This window comes from Antechinus flavipes, chromosome 4, assembly GCF_016432865.1.
Source record: "Antechinus flavipes isolate AdamAnt ecotype Samford, QLD, Australia chromosome 4, AdamAnt_v2, whole genome shotgun sequence".
Classification (NCBI taxonomy): domain Eukaryota; kingdom Metazoa; phylum Chordata; class Mammalia; order Dasyuromorphia; family Dasyuridae; genus Antechinus; species Antechinus flavipes.
The window spans coordinates 21,947,647-21,963,487 of NC_067401.1; the positions used below are offsets into that span (position 1 = coordinate 21,947,647).

General features: G+C 39.6%; 1 protein-coding gene across 1 annotated transcript in view; it reads left to right on the plus strand.

The window, feature by feature from the left end:
- GALNT17 (polypeptide N-acetylgalactosaminyltransferase 17) overlaps nt 1-15,841 on the plus strand; it is a 428,034-nt gene that overhangs the window by 186,749 nt on the left and 225,444 nt on the right. The window contains exon 3 of the mRNA XM_051992009.1: nt 14,294-14,460. Coding sequence (XP_051847969.1) covers nt 14,294-14,460 — 167 coding nt within the window. The remainder of the gene's footprint in view (nt 1-14,293; nt 14,461-15,841) is intronic.

Below are 15,841 nucleotides of genomic sequence, written 5' to 3' on the forward strand. Positions count from 1 at the left end.
CCAGGAAAACCCCAAATGGGGGCATGAGGAATCAGATAAATTGAAATGACTGAACAACATTTTGAAAATGGGAGATCTGAAAAAAATCTTTAAAAAACCAGTCAGATTTCTTTTTCTCCAACCTGAGTATACTTAATCTAAGCTCTTATCCTCAAATATTTGTTTTTATGTGTTTAATGTTGAGAAAGAAGGGATTTATCTCTCTGTTGTCAGACCTAGTCAAATTCAAGTGAAGCTGAATCTCTTATGTGGGATCTCTCTTAAGTTCCTGATTTCTAGTGACTTTTCCCTTCCTGATTCCCTTTTATTTTCTTTGCATTTATTTAATAATTATTCATATGCTTGTATATAGTTTTGCCTTTCAGTAGCATGCAAATTTTAAAGAGTAGTTTGCTCTTTAACATTTTTTATCTTCATTTATAGTTGGCAAGTAGGAGATATTCACTTATTGTTACCAGACTGATTCAGTAACAAAGAGCCTCCCCTTCTCCAAACAAAACAAAACAAAAAAAGATACGTTTAAGTGACTGTAGGACAGTACATGGACCATTTATTGGGTCGGAGGAAAAGCATCCTTCTTGGGCCTTGGTTTTCTCATCTGCAACATGAGGGAACATAAACTCAATAACCTCTAAGGTCCTTTCCCATCCTAACTCTGTGATTCAATGATTAGGGATGCAATCAATTGATAAATATCTATTAAGTGCCTACTATGTGTCAGGCACTATACTAAACGCTGGGAATACAAAAAAAACAAAACCAGTGTCTGCCTTCCGAGAGCTTACAATCTAATGGAGAAAAAATGCAAAGGTTCTTTCTAGCTTTACATCTACAATCTGGGATTTAAATTCTTTTCAAATCCCTACCTGGACTTACTGTTTTCCCCCAAATAATTTATCTGTCACCAAAGTCAACGTGAAAGTTTGGAAATCAATAATAATAATAATATCTATATGTAGTACTACACTGTATTTAAATTCTGTTCCCCCATATTCAAGTCCAGCATCAAATCTCTGCCTCAACATTTCTCTTAGTCATTTTCTAGGTAAATCTCAAACATTTGGGAATCCAAGTCTTGTAAATCCTGTGACCAGACTACCGTGTGGGCTGATCTCTGTATTTAGACTCTCGGCACTTCTAGTTCCCACATTTTTAAAAGGTTGGTTCTAACTGCTTTGTAGTATTGAGGAGAGGATTTTTCCTGATTCTAGATAAAGGAGGGTTTCATATTGTCAGCTGCAGGACGGTGCTAGTTAGATAGTTGGAACAACTAAACTGGGAAAGAGAGTGAAAGCTGAGCAAAAGTTTCTAATCTGAAGGCCCTGGAAATCAAAATGAGCCAAAGGGTCTGTAAACTGATTAAACCAGGGAGTAATTTGTTATCTGTAAGATAAATGTTTGGGAGGCAAGAGCTTAAGACAGAGGCCAAGGAGTCACCCTTTATTAGTAGTCAGAGCGATCCCAAAGCCTTTGGGAGCCAGGAGGTCAACAAAATTGGAAGAAATCATCTCAAGTCTTAGAGGGTCAGACCAAGAGAATGGGCTTTGAATCCAGCAGCAGCAACAGCAATTAGACATTAAAGTATGCTTGAATTGAATGCTGCAATAGTTTCTTTTCTATTTGCTTTTTTTTAATTTAAAATTTTCTTTTTGTCCCAAATAACAAGAATTTCTTTTCTCTTACCTCTCTTCCTACTCATTCAAAAGAAAAACAAAAGCCTTGTAGTCAGGAAGCAGGAAAGCAGAAAGCACTGGCCGTGTCAAAAATGTGTGGGTTGTTTCTACATCTGCAGTCTACCACCTCTCTAGGAAGGTGCGTGACATGCTTCCATCATTGATCCCCTGAAATTAAATTTGGTTATTGTGTTGATAAGAGTTCTTAAGTCTTTCAAAATTGTCTTTACAAAGTTCTCGTACTGACATAAATTGTTTTCTTGATTTGGCTCACTTCATTCTGTATCATTTCATACAGATCTGCCCAGTTTCCCCTCTGATCAGTTTTATACTTTCTGCTCAGTCTGTGTAGCTTTGAGTTTCTTAGGAAATAAATTCAGGTAGTTGGCAAATAACTGTAAATGTGAGGTTTTTTTTTCCCTGGGGGAGATCAGGGTAGAGAATTTATGTGAGCCAGCTTTATTAGATTTTCTTTTGCTGGTATTGGTTAAGAAAAAAAAATACATAAATAGGAATCTTTTATAGTAGGCATGTAGACTATTATTGGCTCAGGAGTCAAAATAATTAACAATAGCAGCTGATATGTATAAAGCATGGTAAGATTTGTAAAACAATTTACAGGTATCTCATTTTATTTTCACAATAATTGTGAGAATTAAGGTGCTATTATTATTCTCATTTTATATATAAAGAAACTGAGGTAGAAATTAAGCGATTTGCCTATGGTCATTTAACTAGTAAATGCCTAAAACTGGGCTTGAACTCAGATCTTACTAGCTTCCTAACTCCAGGCCCAGTGCTTTAACTGTTATATACCCTAATTGTGTGCAGGAAGTGTGATAAAAATCTAGACTGTTTAAACAAAGTATTGGTCTTTCTTGATTCCACTACTTTTACTGGTTGGCTGAGTCTTAAACTGTTTCCAGACCTGCAAAGATCTTGAAAAATTTTTTGGAGTTTATATCTTTTCCTTTAATTGATTCTAATTCAGCAATTAATTGGATCCAATACATCCACAAATTAAGAACAACAGAAATATCATTAGGCTGTAAGGAAGACCCCGTCTATTTGCTAGAATTCTTGGATCAAACCTAAAATCTTAAAACATTATATAATTCTGCATCTGGAAATAGAACTATGGAGATTGAATGTAAATCCACACATGCTGTTTATTTCTTTTTCCTGTGTTTTCCTTCCGCCATGATTTTTCCCTTTTGTTCTGATTTTTTCTCTCCCAACATGATTCATAAAGCAATGTGTATTAAAATAAATTAATGAAAAAATGTGATATAATTGTGACTTCTTCTTATTAATTGTATTATATTGTTATTATTATAATTTTGCAGAAGTTGTGTCTTCCTACTAGAATGCACATTCCAAAAAAGCAGATTCTGTTTTCAAAGAAGATTAAATCAAAAATGATATACTTTAAATAGACTGAAGACCTCTTAAATATAATTAGGAGCAATGGAGAAGCCAGCCAGGCACTAAAGGGAGAGTGTAAAAAACTGATGATCATTCATACAGAAAAAAGAAATGGCATTTCTGATTTTTTCCAGATGATTAAGTCATAAAGGTTTAGGATTCAGCCTGAAGAGTCTGTGCGAGTGATCAAGAAAATGAGTCACATGCTCCAAAGTCCTCTATTCCATTAAAGATTCATTTTTTCTCCTTATGGGATTATACTCAGCTTTAGAGGGTTAATTATTTATAGTGGTAAGGCCATATTTTTTGCCTTTTGGAATATTATACTTCTGCATCCCTTTTCATTTATAGTACAAACTGCCAGTTCTTATATGATCCTGACTGAAATTTCTTCTTTCTGATTGCTTGTAATAGTCTATCTTTGTCATGAGAGCTCTGGATTTTGACTATTACATTCCTGGAACTTTTCCTTCTGGGGTTTCTTTTAGAAGGTAATTGCTCAATTCTTTCTATTTTTACTTTCCCTCAGATTCAATTAAATCTTGGAAGTTTTAATTTATTATTTCTTGAAATATAATGTCTAGATTGTTCTGTTAGATATGAGTATGCTGGGAATCCAATGATTCTTAAATTATCTCTCCTTCACCTGTTTTCCACATAAATTATTTTTTTAATGGCAGATTATCTTCTTTTTCAAATTTTTGATTTTGTTCTACTATTTATGGATATTTTGTGGAGTCATTGATTTCTATTTGATTTATTTTAGTCTTCAGAGAATTGTACTAAAATAAAGCTTACCACTTTGTCTTTTTAGCTATGTATTCTTCCCATTCTTTCCTCAAGACCTTTTACATCATTAAAAAAAATTACTTGCTTTTTAAAAATTGGTATCCATGTGGTTTCTATGGGAAAAAATCATTTTTTTCTCCTTTTAATCTAAGCTTAGAGTAATTTCAGAGTAATTTCTTCTTTTTGGAAATCCTTCGAGTTTTTTTTTTTTTTTTTTTTGGATATTTTAAATTTTATTTTGTTAAATATTTCCCAATTATATGTAAAACTATTTAGCATTCATTTTTAAAGTTTTGAGTTTGAAATTCTTTTCCCCTCTTATTTCTCTTCCACCTCTCAAGAAGATAAGCAATGTTAGTGATTATACATGTGAAGTCATGCAGAACATATTTCCTTATTAGCCATGTTGCAAAAGAAAACGCATACACAAAACCCATGAAACAAAGTAAAAAAATGTGCTTCCATCTGTATGCATAATTCATCAGTTCTCTTTCTCGAGTCTCTGGAGGTGGATAGCATTTTTCATCTGAGTCCTTTGGAATTGTCTTGGATCATTGTATTGATCAGAGTAGACTCGTCTTTCACAATTGATCATCATCACAGCATTATTGGTAGTATATACCAATGGTCTCATCCTGGTCCTGTTCACTTCACTTTGCATACATTCATATAAATCTTCTTAGATTTTTCTGAAACCATCCTGCTTGTTATTTCTTACAGGACAAGAACATTATATCAATTTTATATCACAACATGTTTAGTCATTTCTCACTTGATGGGCATCCCCTTAATTTTCATTTCTTTGCCACAACACTTCTATTATAAATATTTTTGTACATTTAAGTCCCCATCCTTTTTCTTTGAGCTCTTTGGGGTACAGACAAAGTATTGAATTTTCTGGGTCAAAGGGGTTTGCTAGTTTCATAGCCTTTTTGGCTTATTTCCATTTTGTTCTGAAAAATGATGGACAAGTTCACAACTCCACCAGCAATGCAGTAGTGCCCCATTTTTTCATATTCCCTTCAGCCTCTGTCATTTTCCTTTTCTATCATGTAAGCCAATCATAGATATTAGATGGTCCTTCAGAGTTCTTTCAATTTGAATTTCCCTAATCAATATTTAGAGCTTCTTTTCATGTAATTATAAATTGCATTGATTTCTTATTCTGAAAGAAATCTTTAGATTTTCAATATATACATATACATACATATGATATATATTCTTTTCTCCAATTTGTTCCTCTCCACCTTGAATTACTAAAATGGAGCTTTTTGCTAGGGCCACCTTCGGCCCCCAACTGACCTTTGAGGTTGACTTGGTCTTACTCTGACCCTTAGGTTCTTGTGGTGACTTGTACGTCCTGAGATTGGCTACCCAGGAAGTCTAGAATGTTGGTTCTTCAGGGCCCTCTCTAGGATCTCAGGATGGACTGTTAGAGATTCTGGAGCTCTGGAGTATCCTGGTCCTAACCCAACTGCCTCCTGGGTTTCCAAGGACTCTACTCTGGATTTACAATTACCTATATCTGGCCCTTTTCTGGTTGAGCTGAGTGTGTGTGTGTGTGTGTGTGTGTGTGTGTGTGTGTGTGTGATAGTGATGGTGGGTAGTAGTAGTTTATGGACTTAATTCTTCATATTGGCACTTACTTTGCTTGAAGATAATTGATAATAATCATAAATTTCTATTTATATAGTACTTTAAGGATTACAAAGTGTTTTACATGTTATTTCCTTTGCTTCTCACAATAATCTGCAATAGATAATTATTAACCACGTTTTACAGATGAGGAAACTGAGGCTGAAAGAGTAAAGGGTTTGCCCAGCATTCTATCCACCATACCCCCTAGCAACTTCCATGACCTCTCATCTCTAATTCTACAGCCATATTATTATTATTATTATTATTATTAGTAGTAGTAGTAGTAGTAGTAATAGTAGTAGAAGTAATAGTAGTAATAGTAGTAGTACTGATAGTAGTAGTAGTAGTAGTAGTAATAGTAGTAGTACTAATAGCAGTAGTAATAGTAGTAGTAGTAGTAGTAGTAGTAGTAGTAGTAGGCAGCTACATGATTTCAGTGAAATGAAAGCCATGGGCTTAGAATTGAATCCTAGCCTGGCCGTATCTCAATGACTCAAAATCTCTGGAACTTGGTTTCCTCATCTGTGAAGTCAGGCCCTTAGGCTCCTTCTCAGCTCTCTGTGATGCTCAAGGGCTCAGGTCCTAGTGGAGAACTATCTTAAACGAGGGGGCTCGCTTCTACTCACTTAATGTGTGACTCTATCAGGTCTAAATTTGACCATCTCTCATATGTTAATAAATTTTGTCATCTTTCTGGCAATACAATTAGCTGAGGGGAATGAGAGTCAGGGATGCTCATCATTTGACCTGCCATCTCTTTCCCACAAACTGGACTGAGCTGTGAGTCCCCAGTGGATTCTGGGCCCAACCACTGGTGATTTCTTTCCTCAGAACATTCGGAGCTTTATAGTTTATTCCCACTGTTTAGAGCAAAAGCAATTCATGTTTCAGATGAGTGGTTGGACTTGTGACCTCAGAGGCCTTTTCTAGTGATGGAAATTCTGTCATTCTCATTTTTCTGTGACCGTCTGTGGCAAATAATATCTGAAACTGTCATTTCTTTCATCATGTGCATCCTGTTTGAAATTCAGGTTTGAAACTCAGATCATGCCTCCAGACTGCCTGGACATCCCTGGTTTCCTTTTGGCTCTCCTTTTGCAAAGCAGCTTTAATGTCCATCTAGTGTGAGGGGCAGGCCATTCCCTGAACTTTTATTAGGATTAATTTTTCTACTTACTTGTATGAAAGGTGTGAGTGACCGCAGCCCTGCTTCCTGCCAGCAACATCATTGCAGTGGAATTTAATTCAAGAAAAAAATTGTAAAATGCCTACTATGTGCCAATGTCTATGCTGCATACTAGGGATGCAAAAACTAAAATGAACCAACTTTGCCCTCAAGGAGTTTCTATTCTGTATATATACATATAATATATAAACATATAACATATGTTTATATATGTATATTATATGTATGTATATAATACACAAACATATTAAATGTTACTTTGTGCCAGGCACTGTGCTTAGTTACTCCTAGGCATAAATAATGAAAAACTCTCTGCCCTAAAAGGGTTCACATTCTACTAGGGAATACAGCAAGTACAAAGGTAAGCAATCAATCAACAAGCATTTATTAAACCCCTTCTACATACCAGGCACTGTGGTGAGTCCTGGGGCATGCAAAAAACAAAAATAAAATAATCCTTGGATCTAAGAATTCTACATTCTACAAAGGAGAAACATGGAAATCAATCATTAAAAATAATTTTAAAAATTAGACCTTGAAATTCATGATTAATACTGGTGTATACAGAGTAATTTCTATCAGGAACAAGGGATAGAACCAATAAGTAACGGGATGTGCAGTGGGAAGAAGATCAAGAATATTCTCTTGAAGGATCCTGAAGAGAGATTGGTGGTTCCAAGAGGCAAAGGCCAGTGTCGCAGGTGTGCCAGACGGCCTGGGCAAATTCACAGAGATGGGAGATGGAACTTTGTGTTTGGGGACAGCTAGTAAGCCAATTGGACTGGGACACAGAGTGAGAAAGGAGGTGTAAATGGGAAATCAGTCTAGAAAGACAGGTTGGGTCCAGTTTATAAAAAGCTTTAAATGCCAAGCAGAGAAGTCTGTATTTCATCCCTGAACCAGGGAAAGTGGCCCCTGCATGATGCTGACATCCTTGTATACATGGATACATGGATAGCCTAGGCTAGGGGTCCTCAAACTACAGCCCGCGGGCCAGATGCAGCAGCTGAGGACGATTATCCCCCTCACTCAGGGCTATGAAGTTTTTTTATTTAAAGGCCCACAAAACAAAGTTTTTGTTTTTACTATAGTCCGGCCCTCCAACAGTCTGAGGGACAGTGAACTGGCCCCTATTTAAAAAGTTTGAGGCCTAGACTAACTGCTCTTCTAGCAGTCTTTGAGTCACTTGGGAGCCCATGAAAGAAGTTTCAGAATCAGGGATCTTTGGCTTCAAGAGAACTTAAAGATCACCTAGGCTAGTTCTCCTTCCGTTTTATAGATAAGAAAACTGAGACACTGACCAATGTTACACAGGCAGTAATTGTCAGGGATGGTATTTGAACCTAGGGCCTCTCCTCTTACACAGAAACACCCTGACTTCTGTCTCTCCACCTGTCCCCTTCCCCTCCTCTTTGTTCTTTTCTTCTCACCCTTCTCTCCCTCTATTTTTTCTTTCATTTCCCTTTCTTCTACTCCCTTTTTTCTCTTCTCCTTCACCTCCTCCTCACTTTCCCTCTCTTCAGCTTTTATCCTTTTCCTTCCCTTTATTCTCTTCTTCTTTTCCTACCCTCTCCCCCTCCTCATCTCCTTCCCTTCCCACTTCCCTTCTTTCCCTGTTTCTCCCTTTCCTTCTCTCCTACTTTTCTTCCCCCTCCCCTTTTCTTTTCTTCTTTTTCCATCTCCCTCTCCCATTCCTCTTCCCTCTTTCAGCCTTATCCCTTCTCCCTCTCCCTCTGTCATGACTAAATAACAACAAACTTCTTGGAAAACCATCCTTCTTAATCTCCACCTGTTAGACTTCCTTGTCACCTTCAAGTGGTACCTTTATGTAGAAACCTTTCCTACTCTCTCAGAATGTTTATGCCTTTCCATCTAAAATCATCACATGTCTTGCATTTTGTATAAAACTATACACTTATTCAGTGTCCCCCTGGATCGACATCAAGCTCTTTGAAGGTAGAGACCATTTCACTCATGGTTTCATCCCCAGAATCTCCCATTGTATCTGGCATACAGTAGGTGCTTCATAAATGCTTGTTAGTTATTTACCTGTATAACTTGCTGTATTCCCCAGTAGAATGTAAGCTCTAGCAGCCATCATTCAGGAGAGAGTCAAGTCTGACTCTTTGTGACCCTATTTGGGGTTTTCTTGGTTTGCCATTGTCTTCTCCAATTCATTTAACAGATGAAAAAGCGGAGGCAAATACGCTGAAGTGACTTTCCCAAAGTCACATGGCTGGTATGTATCTAAAGTGAGATTTGAAATCAGGATTTCCTAACTATTCTCGGCATTTGTGCCACCTAGCTCTCTCAGGTAGGAGACCTTTAATAAATGCTTATTGATTGATTTTTTTTTACCTGTACACACGTGTATTTCCCAGTATCATATAAACTCTAGTACTTATCACTCAGGTAGGAAGCCTTTAATAATACTTATTGATATTAGGTGAGGGTAGGGGCTGTTTCATGTACATCTGGCATACATCAGGCATTTAATAAGTGTTTGTTGATTGATTGAATCTGTGTGAGTTGATCACATGTCTTAGGGCAGGGGCATTTGGTGGTAGAGTGAGGAGGGGACAGGAAGAGGTTGTGGAAAGAACAGGAGAGAAAGAAGAAGGAAGGACTTAAAAGTCAATCCCTATCTTTTATAAATACACTATAGAGTTTTCTTTTTCTAATGTATCTCTTTTCACATTTACTTTTTTTCACTCAATAGCATTTTTCTCTAATTACTTGGAAAGATAGTTTTCAGTACTCACTTTTGTAAGATTTTAAATTTCTCTCTCCCTTCTTTCTCTCTCCTTTCCCCAAGACAGCAAGCAATCTGATATGCTATACATGCACAATCATTTAAAAACATTTCCATATTATGTTTCCACATTTATTTTCTACTTGCATTTACAATCCCTCCCATTTTCTCTCTTGCTGAAGATGGTAAATGGAATTACTAGGTATTTGTGGGTACATCCAAGCCCCACGGGACTCAGTTCCATTAAAAGAACTCATTTCCCTTTTCATAAACAACAGCAGGCTTGGGTGGGCACATGGGCAAAGAGCAAAAGGAAGCAGAGCTTTACATGTGGAGGGTATCTTCCTTGCTTATCTTGGAGACAAGAGGAAAAGAAAGGATTATCAAATGAAGTTGTATTTGTAAAGCACTTAAAATAGTACCTGGAATATAGTAGGTGCTTAAAATGTTTAATCCCCCCAAGCTAGAGATATATGGCATTATCATTTTAAAAAAATAACAATTTCCTGTCATCTTTTGTTTTTATATTATCTATATTTTTCATTGTATTCCTTCTCTCTTCTCTTGCCTCCCAGAGAGACATCCCTTCTTATAAAGAATAACTAATGGGAAAAAAAATAATGGGCAAAAGTAACTAGCATATCAAAAATGTCTGACTTTATACACAGTTTTCCATCCCTATACTCACCTACTTATCCTAAGAAGTTGGGGAGAAAATTGTGATTTCATCACCATTGTTATTTTCTTTATCTTCATCATATCTTCATTGTCTTCATCATATTTTCTTCTTCATCCTCCTCCTTCTTTTCCTCCTTATTATTATCTCAAAACCAAGAAATTTTTTATTCCTTTTTTTTTTTTTAAAAGAAGAAGTATTAGTGGACTTGGAGCCTATTTCTAAATCAAGAAAAACAGGAATTAGTTTGGTCTTGCCCCTGATGTATCTTGGATGTGTGACCCTGGGCAAGTCATCTAACTCCTCAGTGTTCTAGGAAATTTTCCAAGATTGTAAATCACTGAGAAGGTGTCAATCCGCATTGGTGGAAGGGACTTTACAAACGGGAGTTCTCTAAGCCAGTGACATCACAGACCTACTCCAACAACCAAACAAAAATCCAACCAGATCAAATATGAACTAGGACTGGGAGGGGGTGAAAAATTGGAAATTATGTGTGAAATAACTGAAGGCGAGGCCATGGGGAGAGGCCTGTCCACCTGCGGCCCCTTCAGAGGATGGCTGCTCGTCTCCGGTCCTACGGGCCCCAAAGGAGTTCCCTGTGACATCAGGACAGCCCTGCTCCCTGCAGTTGCCATACAGTAAATGAAATGATCCCTCCTCACTGCAAACAGGCCAGTCAATAACCATTCTCATCCTCCGGCAGCCGCAGAAGTGGATTTACAGCAGAGTGGTAAGAATAAGACGGAATGATCAATGGATCCCCGGACGGGCTCCTCCAGGAGACACAAATGTATATTGTAACAAAACTTTATTTTCTTCTGAAAATTGCCTGCATGATTAATATGGCCTGACATCACCCAAGATGTTCAGCATAAAAAACAGCCATATTTCTCCCTCTCACTTGCTTCCTTGCTCACTTTCCATTTTGCTCTCGAATGGGTTCTCCAATATACTTTGCAATTTCACACCTGGGGAAAAAGTATTTGTTAAAAGTGAATGGCCCTGCATTTCCATTCCAATTTATTTCTTCCCTGACTTTCTTACTTGGTGTTGACTAAGGGTAAAATAAAATTGGAAAAAATTTAAGGAAACTTCCATTTGCTGTTTAGATGGAGGAGATGGGATTCCAAAATTCTGGGGATATTTTTACCCACTATGCCCCCCCCCCCCACCTCCCTGTCTATGATGCCTTTTAGTGAAAGGACTCCAGCCTCAAAGCCGTGTGATTGGCTGAGAGACAATCAGGGAAGAGGCGAGTCCTTTCTTGGACCCATTGCTCCTCCCAGTGTCAGGATGGGCAGGCAGAGAAGTGTGGAACCCAGTTGACCTAGCCTTGAGTCCCCCTCTTTTACTCTGATGATCTGGTAGCTTCCCAGCTTGTCTCCTTGCCTCCAGCCCACCTTCCAAACTAATTTTCCTAAAGCCCACATCTCCATTCAGCAAGCTTCAAAGGGGCTTTACTTCCCCTAGACTAAAATATGGACCTCTCTCATTAGCAGGTAACGCCCTTCTCAATCTGAACCCAGCCTGGTTTTTAGGCAGTTTGCATTTTACTTCCTCTTGAAGCCCCTTTCCTCCAGCCAAATTGGCTCGCTTGTGGTCACCTCCATAAGTAACCTTTCCCCGAATTCCCCCGAATGACTTTGCCAGGTTATCCTTGAAATTATTCTCTCTTCAGTTCTTGGCCCGGGGGCTGCCATCTTCATGAGACCTTTTCCTAATTCCCAAGATGCTAGTACTGCCATGGCCAACGGAAGCATGTGGAACACACATGCACGTACCCTGGAGAACATTAGACTGAGAACCCTTCAAGGGCAGAGACTGTCTTGCTTTTTTTTTTTTTTTTTTTTTTTGTATGCCCCGTTCTTGGTATGACTTGAGTTGAGATAGAATTGCATAAAATCCTCCGTCTTACTCTGTCCTCCAGAGTCACTAGAATTCAGTGGCCAGCAAAAAAGTCAGGACGACTTGCAGTGGCCCACGATGCCGTGGATGACTTTGATATCTGGCCAAGCTCTAAGTGCTCCACTGTGTCTGTGTCAGCCACGATCAGACTCAGGCTCGGTTCCTTACCTCCGGAGCTGGTGCTCTCTCCCCTCCGTCTAGGATGAACCATGGAAGAGACTCAGAGATAGGGAAAGGCTAGGCCAGAAAGCCCAGCCGAGAAGTTATCGTGGGTGCAAAGTGGGGATGAGGGACTGTGACGGCATCCGCAGAAACGGGAAAGGAGAGAAGGGGAGGAATGTGCAGGATTTGGAGACTGTGGCAGGTGGAGGAGCGTGACAGGGAGGATGGCTGGAAGATGGAGGGTCCCAATTTCCAGAGAGGGAGGCACAAGGGAGACTGGTTTGGGGGTAACAATGACAAAGTCAGGGTTTCAGGGACGACCAGAGATTCACACGGACTAGGGAATGAGTCTGGATACTGGACAGAACAGAACAGAACAGAAACAGCTGTAAAGCTGATGATCCATCCTCCTATGACGGGCTTGGTTCCCACTGAGCCCAAGGGAGACGAGAGAGTTGAGAAAGCCCTGGTTGCAGAACTAGAAGTGGGGCATTACAAAGAGTGATTCCCATTTTATAGGAGAGAACCTGCGATCCGTGTGTATGTGTGTGTGTGTGTGTGTGTTTCTACACATACAAATCTGTTCTCTCCACTCTCTGATCCCATTGCCATTTGTTCTGCAACCAAAGCCCCATTACATAGAGCTTTGGGCGTGTTATTTAGAAACACTAAGCTCAGCATCTTATTTGCAAAACAGCTCCATTCTCCAGGGTGGGTCCTTTCCAAAATCAACTCAGAGGGTTACGAGATAAAGAGGTGGGGGGTGGGGGAAGGGAACATTAAAAAGTTCACTTCTGGGTGAAAATTCAATGATGGGAATTGCTTCTCAAGGAACTGTGGTCTCAAGCCAAGCATGAATTCATTGAATGTGTAATGAAATCAGATTTTTTTTCCCCTTGGATTTCTGGTCTATATGTTTTGGGGAGCTATGTGTGAGTTTCCTAATACACAGTCACATTCAGTTCATTCCCACAACTTTTGCTGAGAATCAGACTTAGACAAGGGCAGAGTCAGTGGTTCCTGGCTCTAGAAGACAGAAGGGATCTCACAGGTGCCTGTTTTATAAAAGCCACTCATTTTACAGATGGGGAAACTGGCTTAAATTGGCTAAGTTACTTGCCTTAGGTCATTCACTATGGATCAGAGGCAAGATTTGCACGCAGATCCCTGACTTCAGTTGATGTTCTTTCTACCATATTGTTATCTCATTAGCTACAGTATCTATCTATTTATCTATCATCTATTTATCTATCTATCAGATATTTATCTGTCTATTACCTATCTATATCTCTCTCTAAATACACATACCATATTATACCTGAATTATATACATCCATATATATATATACACGTTCTTTGTACTTGTCTATTTCTATGTCACCTCTCGATAGATTGCAGCCCTTTAATAATAGCTAATATCATATCACTTTAACATTTGTGAACTGATTCACAAATATTGTCTCATTTGATTCTCACAAGAACCTTGTGACATAGGGACTTCTAGTGCGCCCATTTTACAGATGGGGACACTGAGGCCAAGAGAGATTAAGCGCCTTGCTCATTGGTACATAGCTAGTCAAGTATCTGAGGCAGAATTTGAATCCCTCTTTTCTGACCCCAAGTCAAGCACTCTTATCGTCGCTGAGCTGCCTCCTACCACTCAAAAAGAGGAAACGTTTCATTTTCTGTATTTGTATCCTAAGCTCCAGCTGTAGTATCTGGCATTTAGGAGACACTTAAAGATGTCTGTTGATTGGTTGATAGACATTTATAAGTTGTATCTCTTGGATACAATGTAAACTCCCTGGAAAAACGAGGGGCTGGTTTTTATTTTGACGCTGTATCCCTAGCACTTTGCACAGTGGCTGGCATATAGTAGGTGCTTAATCAATGCTCATTGAGATAGCAGGCACTTAATCAGAGATTGGTTTAACAGGTGTTTAATAAATGCTCCTTTTGAGTTTGATGTTTGTATCACAAAGAGTCGGTCACTTGTGCAGATGTAGCCGGAATCCTTCTAGCCGCTGGTCCCTGGCCCTGTTGCAGCTTCCTCTGAACTCCGCTTTCCCTTTGGCCTCTTCCAGGTGTAAGGAGCTGAAATACTCCAAGGACCTGCCCCAGATTTCCATCATCTTTATCTTTGTGAACGAGGCCCTGTCGGTGATCCTGCGGTCCGTGCACAGCGCCGTCAACCACACGCCGGCTCATCTGCTGAAAGAGATCATCCTGGTGGACGACAACAGTGACGAAGGTGAGCGATCTCGGGGAAGCCGGCGGCGTTTTCTGGGAAGGAAGAGGAAAGTGTGGGCCGTGGGCTGGGCGTACAAGTCACTCTTCTTGCTCAGTAGCCAAATGCGCACATACACACACATACAAATATATACCTACATGTATGTAAGTGTGTATGCAGACACACATAGCTATATATCTATGGCCACCTATCTGTTACACATGTGTATATTCATATGTAAACACACGCATACCTGTACATACCTATAGATACACATATGCACACACAACACACATAGATATACACAGATGCACCTGCATGTATATGTACACCACATATACACACACGCCATACATATACATGTGTGTGTACATACACATATTTGTGTATGTATATACATATGTGCATACACATATATGTATGTGTATACAAACAAATATATATGTCTAATGTGTACACACACACACACACACAGAGCGAGAGAGAAAGACAGAGACGGAGAGAGACAGAGAGAGACAGAGAGAGAGAGAGAGAGAGAACTTTTGCAAAGTGCTTTAGTTTCATTTTTCTCTGCTTATCTCTGAGATGTCCATGGAGTGGGAGCCGCCTGAATGGAAGTCATCACTACTTCTCTGTTCCCTCAGTCCTCTAGGGCTTTTAGGAAGAGAATTTGTATTTCAGGCTTTATATTCAGATTAATTTCCCCTTTGCATGCCACCTGAAACAGATGAAGCTGAGAATTTGAATTTCCTCTCGATTTTCATCTTCCAAGATCCCAAGAAAAAGAGGTCTTGGTAAATGATCACATTCACACTTGAGACTGAAGACTATTTAAAAACTCCTCAAGCCCTCAACTCCACCCCCACCCTCTCTCTCTCAGCAGATGGCATCCCCTGCTACTTCACTGAGAAGATCGAGGCCATCCAGGATGATCTCCTTCAGTTCCCATCTGCCTCCCCTCAAAACTTATCTGTGTCTCTTCCCGCCCCATTCCTCCTTCCCGTCACCCATGAGAATAGGATGGCCCCCATCCTTACCGTGGCCAACCTTTCTGCTCGTGTCCTTGATCTCACCATCTCTTATCTCCTCCAAGATCTGGATCCATTTGTCATTCTCTCTGTTGAGTCTTGGGCCGGGTTTCTTTCCTTTCCATAGCAAATGTGCCCATCTCTCTCCTCTCCCACACCACAGCTCCTCCCCCAGATCCAGCCACAAGAGCAGTTGCCTTATTTTTTTCCTCTTCTTCAGGGCTCACCCTACGACACAGCCAGTCTCTGGATGTGGAGCCAGAAGGCCTGACTTAAAATCCTGGCTCTGCTTACTCTGAAGTCATGGCAGCATCTTGTCCCGCCTTGTGGGACTTGGGTTCAAGTCTGCAAAATGGGCAAGTTGGCCTGGGTGG